Genomic DNA, 17,099 nt, shown 5'->3' with positions numbered 1-17,099 from the left:
ATGGAGAAGAAGAATTTTAAGATATATGATAGCATCAGGCTTGAATAAGAAAACAGGCTGAACAAACGAATACATTGTTATATTCAGTAGGTCCAATAGCTGACAACATCATTACCGGACAAGGAATAATTGAATCTTCCGATAACTCTGAAGAGGTCCTGAAGTCCTTTGACACCTACTTTAACCTAAGAAGCAATAAAATTTTGGAGCAAGCAAAATTTAACAAGAGAGTTAAAAAGCCCAAGGAACCCGCAGGCTTTTTCATAAATGAGATATACAGATTGGCTGAAGGCTATGACTCTAGTGACCTTAAGTTGGAGCTCATAAGAGACCGAGTAGTAGTGGGAGTGGCTGCTGAGACACTTTTGGACTTCCTCCAATCCAAAGTTGATCTGACTTTGGAAAAACCCATCCAAATCATCAATCAGAAGTCTGCCAGGAAAGCCGATCCATTTTGTGTGGCAAAGTTAAACCATGGTACAGAGCAACCTCAATAGTCCAGCTCATAAGGCAACAAAAGGACAAAGAGATTCCAGAGCAAGGAAGGAAATATCCAAGCAAAACACAAGATGGCAACAGACCATGTCAGTGCTATGGCACCAAAAGTCCTCACAGATGTGAGCAGTGTCCAGAAAACACTGTACAGTGCTTTCACTGAAACCACCTGGGATACTTTGGAAAGATGTGTAAGTCTAAAACCTTGAGGCATGCAGACGATCCCAAACACGTTCTTGAGATAGATGAGCCACACCAAGAAGAAGTCCAAAGATGCTTCTTGGGAGAAATTAAGGACCCCAGATTCACATTTTGGAACATTGACATATCTGTAAATGATGACCTCATGAATTTTAAGTTAGACATAGGAGCCAGTGTGATGGCCCTGTCAGATCAGAAACCATGGCTAAAAGACCTCTGGCAATGGACAACAAACACACCACTGTATGTTCCTGGAGGAATCTAAATAGTCAAAAAGAAACATTCATAAGGGTTAGAAGGCTGGGAACAGATGAAGCCTGTGGAGAATACAAAGAAAGTAGGAAGAAACTTAAGCAAGGAGTCAGGAGGGCTAAAAGGGGTCATGAAAAGTCACTGGCAACCAGGATTAAGGAAAATCCCAAGGCCTTTTATACATATGTAAAAGGCAAGAGGGTAGCCAGGGAAAGGGTAGGCCCACTCAGGGACAGTGGTTGGAATCTGTATGTGGAGCCAGAAGAAATGGGAGAGATACTAAATGAATACTTCTCATCAGTATCAACCAAAGAGAAGGACTTAGCGGTCGATTTGTCTAGGGAAGAGTGTGTAGATAGCCTGGATCATGTTGAGATTAAAAAAGAGGAGGTGTTAGGCGTCTTGAAGAATATTAAGGTGGATAAGTCACCAGGGCCAGATGGGATCTACCCGAGAGTGCTGAGGGAGGCAAGGGAGGAGATTGCTGTGGCCTTGACAGAAATCTTTGTATCCTCACTGGCTACAGGTGTGGTCCCAGAGGACTGGAGAATGGCCAATGTTGTTCCATTGTTTAAGAAGGTTAGCAGGGATAATCCAGGAAATTGCAGGCCGGTGAGCCTTACGTCAGTGGTAGGGAAATTATTGGAGAAGATTCTTCGTGACAGGATTTTCTACCATTTGGAAGCAAATGGGCGTATTAGTGAGAGGCAGCGTGGTTTTATGAAGGCGGGGGGGGGTGGTCTCACTAACTTGATTGAGTTTTTTGAGGAAGTGACAAAGATGATCGACAATGGAAGGGCAGTGGATGTTATATATATGGATTTCAGTAAGGCCTTTGACAAGGTCCCTCATGGCAGACTAGTACAGAAGGTAAAGTCGCACGGGATCAGAGTTGAGCTGCCAGATGGATACAGAATTGGCTTGGTCATAGAAGACAGAGGGTAGCAGTGGAAGGGTGCTTTTCTGAATGGAGAGCTGTGACTAGTGGAGATTCGCAGGGATCAGTGCTGGGATCTTTGCTGTTTGTAGTATACATAAATGATTTGGAGGAAAATGTAACTGGGCTAATTATTAAGTTTGCAGACGACACTAAAGTCGGAGGAGTTGCAGATAGTGAAGAGGATTGTCAAAGGATTCAATGGGATATAGATCAGTTGGAGACTTGGACGGAGAAATGGCAGATGGAGTTTAATCCAGACAAATGCGAGGTAATGCATTTTGGAAGGTCTAATACAGGCAGGAATTATACACTAAATGGCAGAACTCTTAAGTGCATCGACGGGCAGAGGGATCTGGGTGTACAGGTCCACAAGTCACTGAAAGTGGCAACGCAGGTGGATAAGGTAGTCAGGAAGGCAGATGGCATGCTTGCCTTCATTGGCAGGAGTATTGAGTATAAAAGCTGGGAAATCATGCTGTAGCTGTATAGAACCTTGGTTAGGCCACACTTGGAATATTGCGTGCAATTCTGATCACCACATTACCAGAAGGATATGGAGGCATTGGAGAGGGTGCAGAGGAGGTTTACCAGGGTGCTGTCTGGTCTGGATGTTATTAGCTATGAGTAGAGGTTGGAGAAACTCGGATTGTTCTCACTAGAGTGACGGAGATTGAGGGGCGACTTGAAAGAAGTTTTCAAAATTATGAGTGGCATGGACAGAGTAGATAGTCAGAATCTTTTTCCCAGGGTGGAAGAGTCAATTACTAGGGGACATAGATTTAAGGTGGGAGGAGAAAACTATAGAGGAGATGTGCGGGGCAAATTTTTTATGCAGAGGGTGGTGATTGTTTGGAATTTGCTGCCAGAGGAAGTGGTGGAAGCAGGTATGAAAGTGGTGTTTAAGAGGCAGCTTGACAAATACATGAATAGGATGGGAATAGAGGGATACGGACCCCGGAAGTGCAAAATGTTTTAGTTGACGGGCAATATGATCAGCACAGGCTTGGAGGGCCGAAGAGCCTGTTCCTTTGCTGTACTTTTCTTTGTTCTTTGTTCTTTGTAAATACCTGTCATAGGCATGATTCAAGAACTGCTCCACTATGGCAACCATGCAAATAATCAAAATTCTGTATGATATTTGCAATCAACCCTTTTCTCTCCTGAGCAGAGATGCCTGTGGTGCCCTCAACCTCCTCAAAACAGCAGAAAATGTCAGAAACCACTGTAGTCAACTGCACTGAAATGGAGACTCCCGACAGGTCCACCAGTGCTGATGATTTGACTGGGACTTCAGTTTAGAATTGTCCTCACTCTTTGCACAGGCAGTTATTCCAGCTCCTTTTCAGAAGGCAGAAAATAATCTTCTTCAGTCAGACCAGCCAAACCTGCAGATGAGCACCGACCTACTTAAGAGGGAAGATACAGGGGAGAAGGAGCAGCAACAGAATATTGAGCCCGACCTTCAGAGTCAAACAGTTACTGTCACAGAACCAGGAAAAACTACAGCAATGAAGCTACAGATTAAAGCTCACATGTACAACATGAAGTCAACCTTGGAACAGGAGAGAAATGACCACCAACTCACAAAGACTAAACTCAGGAGGTGCAAGTGCACATGAAGAAACAGAGAGCAACATTAGAAGCTAAACTGCAAGTCAAGCTCAAGGGTCAGAAAAATACAAATATAAGGGAGGTAAATCTTCAACTTCCAGGAAGAATATGGCGGACCCCACCAAAAAAGAAAACCCAAATCCATTCTATGAATGAATGGAGCGAATATTCCCTCTGGAAGGAGAAGGATAAGCCCATGGTCCCATGGTATCTGACCAAGGAAGATGGATTGTCAACAAAGCAAAATACAACACTAAGGTGCGCAAGAAGTGAACCAGATCTAGAAGCCCAAATAATTGCAACACCAAGTACTGCAACTTCAATTCCAGACCAACAGTTAGCTCAAAGCAGCTGAGACCACTACTTCTCCAAAATTGGAAAGAACAAGATCTGGAAGAGTCACAAAGACTCCAGACCTTTTGACTCTGTAAAGTCAGGGGCTTGCGGGGGTTGGAGGGGGAAGGGGTAGCATGTAAATATGTAATTAAATGTAGGTAAAGATTTGGGCGGAGGCGTAGTATTTGGGTGTTTGAGACTGTACGGGCTGATGTAGGACTGGGGAAACAGTACCGCCCACATTATGATGTAGAGAGTCACATGGGAGTAGTGGAGTGTAGCTGTTAGTCAACTAGAAGCCAGCATGAAGATAGCACTTAGTCAAGACTGTATCCTATATATATGTATATAATTATATTATTAATAAACAGTAATTGTTCAACCATACAAGGCTCCAGACCTCTTCATGAGACAACATACAACCTTACAACACTGCAAATAGTAGGCTTTTTAATGACACAGGCACTTAATTCTCAAGGCCCTCTGTTACATTTCCCCCACTATGGGCAGAATTTTGCTCTTGGTGGGCGGGTGGGCAGGCAGCCAAAATCCGCCGCCGTAACGTGACCCACTGCCATTTTGAGTGGGCGGGCCAATTAAGCCCCGCCCAGTGGCCTGCCTGACTGCGGAGAGGGGTGGAGGGATTCCCCAACTGTCAAAGAGCAACTGGCAAAGTGCTGTCTCAGGGAGATTAGTGATAGCTAAAAAAACTCCAAAAATAGAAAAATATTAAAATTATTAACATGTCCCCCTCATGTGACAATGTCACACGAGATGGGACATGTTAATAAGAAACACATAAACTTTATGAAACTTTTTAAAAACAGACATGGAAACTCATCCTACCAGTGGATAAAGTTTCATGTATAATCAGGAGCCCTCTGGGGCTCCTAGCCTGCTCGCCAGCCTTAAGGTTTGATGGGCAGGTCTTTAACGATCTTAATTAGCCTGTCAATGGCCTTAATTGGCCACTGACAGGTCGGCGGACAGACAGCTGACTTCACTGTCCGCCCACCTTCCTGAAAATTTAAAGGGACCAGGATGCCCCGCCCCCAAATCACCGACGGGAAAATCCTGGCCTATGTCCTTCTCCTGTTTGACTGGTGCCTATTTTGCGCATGTTCCTGCTCTCCCTCCCATTCTCTTTTTGTTCTCTGTCTCCCTTAACTCCCTGACTCCACCCCACCCTCTGTCCCCAGCCCCTTCTGCCCCTTTATCCCTTGTGCCTCCTCTCTCCAACCACCCTCCAGTTGAATTATGAGACTGTTGAATTGAGCACGGAAAGAGCAAGATTAGTGATTACCTAATGATAAATTCCAGCCATTTCCACAGAGTGAAGAGCAGTAATCTCTCTGAATCAATCTCACCAGTCATCAGCTATCATTGTTAACTAAAGATATTCAAAACAATTAGCAGAACTAGCTAAGGAAAAAGATGGATATTGAAACAGGAATAAAATTAGCTGGAAGAACTCAGTAGGTCTGACAACATCGGAGAGGAATACAGTTAACGTTTTGAGTCCGTATGACTCTTCATCACAGATTTTTTATAATAGTAGGGTATTGAAGTTGTTTTCATTTTTAAACTGATTATAAAATGAGCTTTCATGGAGAAACTCCAGTCTTAATTTGTTTAAATAGCCAACTACAGTGCACAGAAAACTTTACTTTTACATTGTCATTCTCTGTAATAGGCACGTGAAGGTGGTGTTAGAGATTTGCTGCTTGAAGCTGACAAAACAGCAGAAGCGAATAAAGACCAGAGCCAATTGTATGAGGAGATGGGAAAAACTCTAGGTGATAATTGGACAACACTCAATCAACTGCTTGAAAATCGAAAGACGCTTTTAAAAATGGCCTCCGAGTTCTTTGATCAAGCTTTAGAGGTTGGTAATCAACAAAGGAAAAGTGATTATAAATCACAAAGAGCAATTTAACCTAATCTTGGAATAAAATATGCAGTTAGATTAATGTAAATTTTAATAGTGTGTGGTGATCTCTGAATTGACATGGAAATTTTATAGTTGATTTTATCATTTTAAAAAACTATATTTTTTAGTTTGCTATAAAAATTGATGAAGCTGAAGACTTTCTGAACAGTGAGCAGATATTTGAGGACATGGAATCCTTGGAGCAACTTCTTTATCACCATCAACATCTTAAGAAAGGCAAGTAGTTGAATTAAATGTATCTTGAATATTTGTAACTGAGAGGGAGAATAGAAAAATATCTGCAATCTTTTAGCCTGACTTACTGAAATCGTAGCCTATGACTCACTTTTAATGATCAAGTTCAGGGAGTTTACTACATACAGAAAAAAGAGACATGTCTAAGCTTTTCATCTTGCACTCATCAGGACACTCACAAGAATACATATACATATGTTGCAGCTGTTTCAGCTAAACAAAGTAAGTGACAGCTATTCGCTGACTCATTCCTCAGGGCGATGCCTTGACCAATCAGGGTCAAGCTGCCTGGTTTAGATTTCAAACAATGCTTGTCAGTTAACTGTCAGTCACCATCAGTGGTGCATTCTCCATGGCAATGCTACCTGCCAACCAATCAGCACTCTCTTCACATACAGAATAAATTGTTGTTTTCCCCTTTTATTGGTATTCTTGCAAGCGTCCTGATGAGTGCAAGACAAAAAGCTTAGACATGTCTCTTTTTTCAGCAAGACTCAAGTTCTGTATGACCAAACGACTATTCAATACATATAGTTGAGTAAACAAAAACTATTAAGATCTACACTATAGCTGCAGTATTGATACAAAATTGTCTTATTTCAAACAAACACTACAGTTATAATGTAATTGAAGTTTGAATCCAGATTCAGACCCTAACCTGACACCAGGACAAAGCAGACTCCTTGAAGAAGGGAGTCTCACTCCATTTCACTTCAGGATCAATTTGAGCCTTCACACCTACACTACACAGCTTTATTGTTTTTCTTCTATTCTCTAATACTTTCATCCTACCTTGGCCATTACTATTTCAGTTTATCTAACTTCAGTCAATGTGGCCCTGAACCTTCCAATTTCCAGTCTTCACACTTGTTCAACTTTCGTTTTTGAGAAAGTTATTGATGCTTCAGGCTGGCACTGAGCCATAACCAATTGGCTTTGACTGACTGTGTGATCTAGGGGTAGGATACTCATTGACATTTTCTCTCCTATATAGGCTTGAGCATGCAAAGAAAAATAATAATTGCATACGGAGAAAGAAAGGATTCAGTGCTGTAGGCAGTATTTCAGCAGTAGGGCTAAAGTTCAAATTACACTGTAATTCAATTGCAGCTTTTGTGTGGGTGGGGTGAAGCTGTACAATTGCTAAGTAGGGGGAAAGTGCAGCTGACATAACTGCTATCCCAGGTGAAGGAATGTTGGAGCAGCTAAGAGTGAATAAAACAGATGATGCACCCTATCTGGTTTTGGGACCAAGATATTACAAGCATTTCAGAACTGTAAGCAAACTATCTGCTTTACCGTAGAAGTCCATTTACCACATTGTTTCCATTTCTTAATGATGTGAATATGCCAATTATTGATTAATTTTCATCAGGAGCAAGCCAAGCATCAGGGCCTTAGCCATGATTGCACCCTACTCCTGACTCGCCAGCTTCAGCACTGAACATAAGAAAAAGGTGACAACTACAGAGAAGAGAGACTGAGTTGCATAGTAAGAGATCATTGGATTTAGAGCCAGAAAGCCACAATTTCAAATCCTGGCATTGATTGCATTAGTTCAAATTGGACATATTTTGCTAATTCTCTTGCAGCTGATAGAATGTTGGAGCATTCTATTTTTGAGTGTTGGGGAGCAGGGAAAGTGGTTGCCAGCCTCACCATAGAAATATATGTTTTTACCATTTAGAGACCACAATTTTACATTCCGCGGGTGGCTGCATGCCCGACCTGAATGGGCATGAAATTGAGGGAGATGTCATTGGGCAAGCACCCGATATCACCATGCACTCGCACGATATTTCGCTTGGTGGGCTCACGCTAAAGTCGGAAGAACACCCGCCGACGATTAAATGGGCAATTAAGCCCAGTAACGTCCCAATTGTTAGCAATTTTTGGTGGCCCGTCTGACCTTACAGTTGGTGGACAGGCCAATCGGCCAGGCAGACTTTACATTTTTGGTGAAACCTCATCCAAGGCAGGTTGAATTCTCTATTAGAATTTAAAATAAAAATATATATTTGGGGACTTTTTTTAATGAGGTCTGCTTTCAGGTGCTTGATTGTGCTGCATGGGCATTTTTTGCAGCATTTCTTGGCATTATTTTCTTACTTACAGGTCTGCAGCTCTCTGAGGCAGATGTCTGCCTTCAGGGAGCTCAGTGGAAGCGCTCACCCCCTGTCCATGGTGACATTGGCACCCGCCCTCTTCCTGCCCCTAACAACAGTCCTGAGCCTTTGGGAAAGAATGGATGACATAAACAATTTTAGAAATTGAGAAACGGCTGATCGGCAGAATGCATACAAAACATATTTCAATGTTTACTTGAAATTTTCTCCGAACAATCATCTGGCGAAATGAGCTATTTAAGGGAGTATATAAATTGTTTTCCATGTTGTGTGCAAGTTGAATTGTAACTTGATTCTAGAAGTTTACTTTTGTTTCAGGCCTTCTAACGAACTCAATGGCTCTTCTGAACAAAAGTCAAGAACTTCTCAATGTAATCAAAGATTTCAAAGTATCTGGACCGAAAATAAATTCTGAGCTAATTCATGGGGCTCATAGCAGCTGTGTAAAGATCGAGAGCCTGTTGGAGCTGCTACAGGACCGGAGGAGACAGTTGGAGGAGCAATCCAATCGTCAGAGGCTGCACTTGGAGCAAATTCTGCAGATCTATCAGTGGGACCAGCAGGTAGATAAAGTAAGAGCCAAATCTAAATTATTACCAGCATACTACAAAATTGACTTTGAAATAATGAAGTGCTTGCCCAAGAACAAGAGTTATTTTTTCAGGAAAAAAATAATTGGTCCAAAGTATGTTACCTATAGCTGCTTGCTTTTGAGGAATGCATAATACTGCCAAAATAAAGTGATCAAGAGTAACCTTCAATTGTATGTATCACATGGAGATATCACAGGATGGGCAGCAATGCCAGTCATGTTCATGTCCTGAGAATGAATATTTTTAAAAATCTACCATCATAAAATCAATGGGAACTGGACTGAAATCCAGTCACACTGATAAGAATAAATGTGATGTTTCACATACTACCAACCATGAGAGGAAACTTTCATTGCTTCATCTTGGTTTGGTTCCAGTCCATGTATGATATAATTTTACAGATCATTCTGTTATATTATTCTTTTGTAACTGAAAACTTTAATTTACAATAGTTATCAGCTGAATAAATTTAATATTTTTATTCCAGTGATTCTCCATTAAAGATCAGTCATGTATCTGCAGAAGACATAATATAATACTATACTTTGGCAGCTTTGTTTGGCACACAAATGTTTTTATGCTTATGTCCAGGAATCGATTGTTGAGAATTAAAGTAGCCCAACTGTCTGTAAATTGTCTGTACAACATTATATAGTCAATGACTTTCACAGTTTTCCATTGTGTTTTTGACAAAGGTGATGCAGTGGATCCAACACGATGGTGAGACTTATTTGCAGAATGCAAAACTAGGTTCATCGCTCACTGAAAATGAATGGCTGCTGCAGGAGCACCAAGAGTTTGGGTGTAAAGCCAAGGTAAGTGCATACACTCCAAAACAACATCCCATCCATATCATCTCCCTGATGAGTATTATTAAAACATAATATTCCATGGACCTTTTAGGCAAAGTTATATAAGTGAAGTGAACAGTATGTGTGGGATTTATTTTATTGTAATATATAATTGAACAGTGAATTTGGACTGTTAAATCAAACTCCTAAAAAGTTACCTTTATTGCATGATTTATTTTTAAATGATTTATTTTCAACATAGCATTTGCATGATGGATGAAATGGAGTTGACCTTTGCCAGAACTGATTATGCAGCTACTTTACTCAGTATATTTGTTGACAAATAAAATATTTATGCAATACAAAAAATCTGACACTCCATATAAATATTTCCATAAATACTTACAGAATACATCAAGAAACATCTTGTGCTAGATTTTGATGTGCAGGAGTATGTGGGTTTGGGAACAGTTGGGGACTTGGAACTGGCAAAATGACAGTGTATTGGGAAGCAAGGTTGCCATTTAGCATATGTTATTGCTCATTAGAGCAGCATTGACACTCTTTTTTCATTAATTTTGGGTCTATGAGTTTCCTGGGCTTCCTGGAACATGCCAGTAAAAACAAGGCAAATTTCACAGCAGCAATTTAAAGAGATGAAGCAATCCTAGGGAAATATGGTAGTAAATAGTCAGCACTCATGGCTGCTTTCTTATTTGCTTATGGGAAATGGTTTGCTCACACATTTTGTAAGTTTATCCAATACTTTGTAGATGTCATCTATGGTTTGGAGGTCTAATCTGCATTTTGGTCATCTGATCTATCAGATCAGGATGGGTTTTGGCTATGCTGCCTTAGATTAGACCTCAGATAATGACCAGCAATGACACCAGGAACAGTGGCAGCAAAAACCTGGTGATCCTGTAGACCTGTGGCTGTACAGGAGAGAGGGCAGAATCAGAGAGGTGCAGCTCAAAGGAGACCATACCCAACACATAGGGGTTACAAGGAGGAGGAAAAGCTTCCTTGACAGGTAGCTCAGGGTGTCATGAAAACTGGTGGCAGATATTTGCAGCCTGCTGGAACAAAACTTACGGCCAGCTGGATTTGGTGGCCATGCTTTACCGCTGGCTGTCAAAGCCACTGCTCCCACAGCTTCCTTGCCTCTGGATTGTGCCATGGCTCAGCTGGAGACATTTTCAGGATCTCCCAGTCAGTAGCCCACAAATCCATAAGATGGATGACTGATGGTTTGTTTGTCAGGGCTGGCAATTATGTTAACTTTATCTTCAATGACACCAGTCAGAATGAGCTGGCACTTGAGTTTATGGCTCTGGCTCGCTTCCCACAGGGACAGGATGTCATCAGCTGCACACACATGGGAATTAAGAGACCCATAGATCACAGAGACATGTTCACCAACATCTCTTTATGGGGTATGTGGAACGTTCCTTGTTCCAGTCCTACTCCGGCCCCCTTCCACAACTCTTTCACCGGTACATCGATGATTACTTCGGTGCTGCTTCATGCTCTTGTCGGGACTTGGAAAAATTTATTAATTTTGCTTCCAATCTCCACCCCTCCATCATTTTCACATGGTCCATCTCTGATGCTTCCCTTCCCTTCCTTGACCTCTCTGTCTCAATCTCTGGTGATAGACTGTCCACCAATATCCATTACAAGCCTACCGCTCCCACAGCTACCTCGACTACAGCTCCTCACACCCCACTTCCTGTAAGGACTCCATCCCATTCTCTCGGTTCCTTCGCCTCTGTCGCATCTGTTCCGATGATGCTACCTTCAAAAACAGTTCCTCTGACATGTCCTCCTTCTTCCTTAACCGAGGTTTTCCACCCACGATCGTTGACAGGGCCCTCAACCGTGTCCGGCCCATCTCCCGTGCATCCGCCCTCACGCCTTCTCCTCCCTCCCAGAAACATGATAGGGTTCCCCTTTTCCTCACTTATCACCCCACCAGCCTCCGCATTCAAAGGATCATCCTCCGCCATTTCCGCCAACTCCAGCATGATGCCACCACCAAACACATCTTCCCTTCACCCCCCCTGTCGGCATTCCGTAGGGATCGTTCCCTCTGGGACACCCTGGTCCACTCCTCCATCACCCCCTTCTCCTCAACCCCCACCTATGGCACCTCCCAATGCCCACGCAAAAATGTAACACCTGCCCCTTCACTTCCTCTCTCCTCACCGTCCAAGGGCCCAAACACTCCTTTCAAGTGAAGCAGCATTTCACTTGCATTTCCCCCAACTTAGTCTACTGCATTCATTGCTCCCAATGTGGTCTCCTCTACATTGGAGAGACCAAACGTAAACTGGGCGACCGCTTTGCAGAACACCTGCGGTCTGTCCGCAAGAATGACCCAAACCTCCCTGTCGCTTGCCATTTTAACACTCCACCCTGCTCTCTTCCCCACATGTCTGTCCTTGGCCTGCTGCATTGTTCCAGTGAAGCCCAATGCAAACTGGAGGAACAGCACCTCATCTTCCAACTAGGCACTTTACAGCCTTCTGGACTGAATATTGAATTCAACGACTTTAGGTCTTGAGCTGCCTCCTCCATCCCCACCCCCTTTCTGTTTCTTCCCCCTTCCTTTTGCTTTTTTTCCAATAATTTTTTTTCCCAATAATTTATATAGATTTTTCTTTTCCCACCTATATCCATTATTTTTAAATCTTTTATGTTCCCCCACCCCCACTAGAGCTGTACCTTGAGTGCCCTACCATCCATTCTTAATTAGCGCATTTGTTTAGATAATATCATCAACTTCAACACCTCTGTGTTCTTTTGTTCTTTTGTCTGTGACATCCTTTGATGATCTGCTCCTATCCTAACATCGCCCCCCCCCCCTTCCACTTCATCCCCCCTCCCCCACCCGTCACCTTAAACCAGCTTATATTTCCCTCTCCTTGTAAAGAAAGATCAGTTCTGTTGAAGGGTCATGAGGACTCGAAACGTCAACTCTTTTCTTCTCCGTCGATGCTGCCAGACCTGCTGAGTTTTTCCAGGTAATTCTGTTTTTGTTCACCAACCACAAGGTCTTCCATTCCATCAATGTGCAATCACACAAATATCCTTATGTAGGTGTGCACCATATTCCCAGGCAGCTCCCATGATGCTTTCATCCTGCAGCAGGCTCACCTCCTAAATGTCTTTGCATTGGAAGCATAGCTACTGGCTCACTGTTCAGAAACAAAATATAATATGGACAAAAGAGCTCAATTCAAGAGGTGAGGTGAGAATGACTGCCCTTGACATCAAGACAGCATTTGCCTGTGTGTGGCTTCAAGGAGCCTAAGCAAATTTGAAATCAGTGGGAACCAGGGAGAAACTCTCAGTTGGTTAGAGTCATACATTGCACAAAGGAAGATGGTTGTGGCTGTTGGAGGTCAATCATCTCAGTCCCAAGACATTGATGCAGAAATACCTCAGGGTAATTGTCCTAGGCCCAACCATCTTCAGCTGCTACATCACCTACCCTCCTTCATTAGATCAAAAGTGTTCTGTGATGGTTGCACAATGTTCAGAACCATTCGCAACCCCTCAGATACTGAATCAGACCATGCCCACATGCAACAAGACCTGGACAACATTCAGGCTTGGACTGATTAGTGGCAAGCAACATTCGTGACATAAAAGTGCCAAGCAGTGACCATCTCCAACAAGGGAGAGTCTAAATATATCCCTTTGACATTCAATGGCATTACCATCACTGCACAGTTTCCACAATGTGCACCATCTACAAGATGCACTGCAGCAACTTGCCAAAGCTCCTTCAATAGCATCTTTCAAGAGCATGACCTTTACCACTTAGAAGAACAAGGGCAGCAGACATATGGGAACACCATCATCTGCAAGTCCTCTTCTAAGTCATACACCATATGAACTTAGAAATATATTGCCATTCCTTTACCATTGCTGGATCAGAACCCTGGTACTCACTCCCTAATTGCACAGTAGGTGTACCTACACCACATGGATTGCAGCGACTCAAGAAGGTAGCTTAAGACCAACTCCTCAAGGGAAATTAGGAATGGGCAATAATTGCCAGCAATGTTCACATCCCATGAATAAAGTAAAAAAAAAATTGCTTAAAATGTTATTGATAACAACTCTCAGTAGCGCAACAACTTATATTTGTATAGCTCCTTTAATATAATAGAATGTTCCAAAGCACATTGATAAGAGAATTAAAAAGCAAAATTAGACACCGAGACACATCAGGCAATATTAGGGCAAATTGCCAAAAGCTTGGTCAGTGAAGTAGTTTTAAGGAACATCTTAAAGGAGAAAAGAGAAGTAGAGAGGCAAAGAGATTTATGGAGCTAAATCTTATCACATTGCAGCTAAAGGCACAGCTACTTATGATAATGGAAATTGGGGATACTCAAGGAACCAGAATTATATGAGTGCAATAATCTTGGAGAATTGTGGGGCTGGAGGGGATTGCAGAAAACAGGAGAGGTGAGGCCATGGAAGAATTCTAAAACAAGGATGAAAATTTTAAAATTGAAGAGAAATCAGAGAAATAGGACCCAGGAGCACTTCAATGACAAATGTGTTACCAAAAAGCCATTGGCATGCTGAAGATATGCTTCAGGCACTTTGAGAAGTCTGGAAGTGCTCTTCAGAACTTATCAGCCAGGGACTCCAGAGTGCAAAAGCAAAATATCGCAGATGGTGGAAATCTGAAATAAAAACAAAAAACTCTGGAAATACTCAGTAGGTTAAGCAGCATCTGTGGTGAGAGAAGCAGTTAATATGATCCTCCCCTTAAATTGGGTTAGAGGCATCTCACTAACTCTTCTACTAACTTTGGGATTTAAGGTAAATGTTACTTTAATAATTGATATATTTTTACTGTAACAATATTTAGATTAAAAACTGGATTCTCTACTAGAAAAAGATATATTTTCTATATTTTCCTAGAACTATTAATGTTGCAGTTGACTGTCTCACCACCTGTGAATTGCATGCTCAGCTCTTTAATAAACTTCTATATAGTTTAGAACTTATATGTTCTCATCATCTTCTGTATCACTAACCCATGAACCCACCTCTTTGCACTCTTTGGTGGATTGGTACATTACTGAGGAAAGATCCTTGGACCCTTACAATATCAGGGATACAATAATCTGGCTAAATCTTGTTAAAAAAAGTTATCTGGAGGATGGTAAAATTCTAAGCTTGTTCCTTCCCTTTGGGGAGAGTTATACCAGACCTTTTCCAATTCATTGTCTTTAGGATTTGGCTTCTTTAACCTTAAGTTGAGAATGAACATCTGTGACAACACCTGATCTGGGGTTGTTCCAAAAAGGGGCTATTATTATAATCAACCATATATTTAAGTTCCACCAGCACACCATCTCACAGGCAGCTACGCACCAGAGCATCACCCAGGTGTTGCAATCCCCATAGATACCAATAACTTTTAAGAAGAAATTTGAACTTCCAGCTAATAGCTGAATGGAACAGAACAAGATTTTACTTCTTAAACATGTTTACTGTAACAAACAGGCGGAAAGACCTATTGACTAAATATTAATTTTGTCAGCAACTTATACTTTAACCTACAGAACAGAACTTTTAACACAACTGTAAAAATTCACTATCAGGGATCCTTACACTGCCCTTTAAGTAGACATTCCATTCTCTTGGGACTAGTCCAAAATTATTCTTAGTTCCTGAGGGTTTACTTCTGATCTTTTCTTTTCCCAGTCTGGAAACTTTTAACTCTGGAATTATTTTTCATGGTGCGAGTTTTCCTGGAGAATTCTCCCTCTAGCTAAAGCTAGGCAAATCTTCCGGCCTCTTTTTAACTAGTCATGAATTTCGTCTTTCCGATCTAAGCATGAATTCGCACCTGCAATCTTGCGCGGTGAGCCACAGAAACCTTTGGCCCCTAGCTGCTCTCTCTCTCTTTCCCAGACTCTGGCAGAATAATCTTGTCTGTGAATTTTCAGGGATATCTTAAATACCCTTCCCCTCTTAAAAGCCCATCTCCATGGCAGTGTGAATCACATGGGCCTTGTATCCAGGTAGAAATGTTTATTATGACATCCCGACCCTCTTTTATCTTGGAATTAAATGGATAGTTTAAAGCGCAACTCTTTATAACATGACGTTCTTAAAACATTTCTGGGACTTTGGAAATTCAGGGCAGAATTTTCCATGCCCACTGGTGTCAGGCATGTTCGGCGTGAGTGGACAATATGGCAAGAAGGCCAAAAATTGGTTTCACAATATCATGAAACCAGTTTGCAGTCATCTGCTCTACCCGTCAATGGTGGGCTGTGATTCCCACCATCAGATGTTGGGAACCTCATTGTAATCCATCATTATGAGCCCACCTCATCAAAATCATCTCCCCACGCTGGATCATCCACCCATGTTGGCGGGAAAACACGCCGGTACAGAACACATCATGACAAGTGTGACATGCAGAAGTCTGCACCTCCTGTCAGGGCCTTGCTCACATTGTGTACATCCGAGGAGCAAAAGACGCTGGAGCCCGAAAGCAATAGGGCCCTGGAGGAATGTCCCTCGTATTCTGGGTGGATTCTGATGGACAGGCCTCTGTTACAAAGCAGCTCATGGAAGGTGGAAAGTCACCGTTGAGGGTCTGCTCACAACTGACGATGGTCAAGGGGGGTGAAGAGGAAGGTCCAGCTGTGTTTGGGAGATGAAAATTTACCAAGGATGCTGGGAAAGGAAGGTCTGGGAGCGACTGGTAGAGGAAGGTTTGTTGGGGAAGTGAGGTTGGGGAGGGGGCATGAAGATGTCTGGAGGGTGAGGTTGACAATTGGGGGACAAAGGTGTTGAGGTGGGTGAGGTTGGGAGGGGGGAACCAAAGATGTCGGTGGATTGAGGTTGTGGAGAAGGGAGTACAGGGGAGCAAAGGGTATCAGAGCAGAAGACAGCAACTGAGGAGGTAGGTATAAGGGGGTAGGGAGGTGTAAAGGAAGGAGTTCAGAGGGACAGAAGGAGGCCAGAGAGGGGAAGGAATCCAGGCGGAAGAAGGAGCCCGGGACGGAAGGGGTCTGGAGAGGGGAAAGAGTCCACGGGGAATAAGGCTTCTGGGGGGAAGAAGGAGTCCAGAGAGCGGAAGGAGTAAGGACTAAGGGTGGAGGAAGAAGTAAGGGCAGAGGAAGGAGTCAGAGAGGGGGAAGGACTAAGGTGGTGGGGGGGTGCAGGGTGTCCGGCAGGGTGAGGGGGTGAGTCCAGTGTGGAGAAGGAGTTCCAAGATGGGAAGGAGATCCAAGGGGGGAAGGCATCTGGAGCTGGGGGAGGAGTGCCCTAGTGAACGTGTAAGGGAGGGCTCTATCGAGCCCATGACTGCCTCCTGGGGAGCAAACTGAAGGTGGGTGTGGTATGAGGGAATGGTGAGAATGACCGAGTACAGAGTGAGGTGTAGAGTGGGAAGGTGAGGGTGCGATGGTAGCGGTAGAAGAGATGGCGAGGGTAGTTGGTGGGGACTTGGAGGCAGACACGGACCCTGGGGGTGGGAAGGAGGAGGTCGGGGAGGTCAAGGTGGATGGGGGTGGGATTTTC

General features: G+C 43.0%; 1 protein-coding gene across 1 annotated transcript in view; it reads left to right on the top strand.

Moving 5' to 3' along the window:
* The window catches only part of ttn.1 (titin, tandem duplicate 1), a 685,821-nt gene that overhangs the window by 47,114 nt on the left and 621,608 nt on the right, over positions 1–17,099 (top strand). Inside the window, exons 3-6 of the mRNA XM_041201521.1 lie at positions 5,529–5,720; positions 5,894–6,002; positions 8,465–8,718; positions 9,435–9,554. Of these exons, the coding sequence (XP_041057455.1) occupies positions 5,529–5,720; positions 5,894–6,002; positions 8,465–8,718; positions 9,435–9,554 (675 nt within the window). The remainder of the gene's footprint in view (positions 1–5,528; positions 5,721–5,893; positions 6,003–8,464; positions 8,719–9,434; positions 9,555–17,099) is intronic.

This window comes from Carcharodon carcharias, chromosome 12 (genome assembly GCF_017639515.1).
Source record: "Carcharodon carcharias isolate sCarCar2 chromosome 12, sCarCar2.pri, whole genome shotgun sequence".
NCBI lineage: Eukaryota > Metazoa > Chordata > Chondrichthyes > Lamniformes > Lamnidae > Carcharodon > Carcharodon carcharias.
The sequence above is the reverse complement of the archived record's forward strand: the minus strand, read 5'-3'. Positions and strand labels throughout refer to the sequence as shown.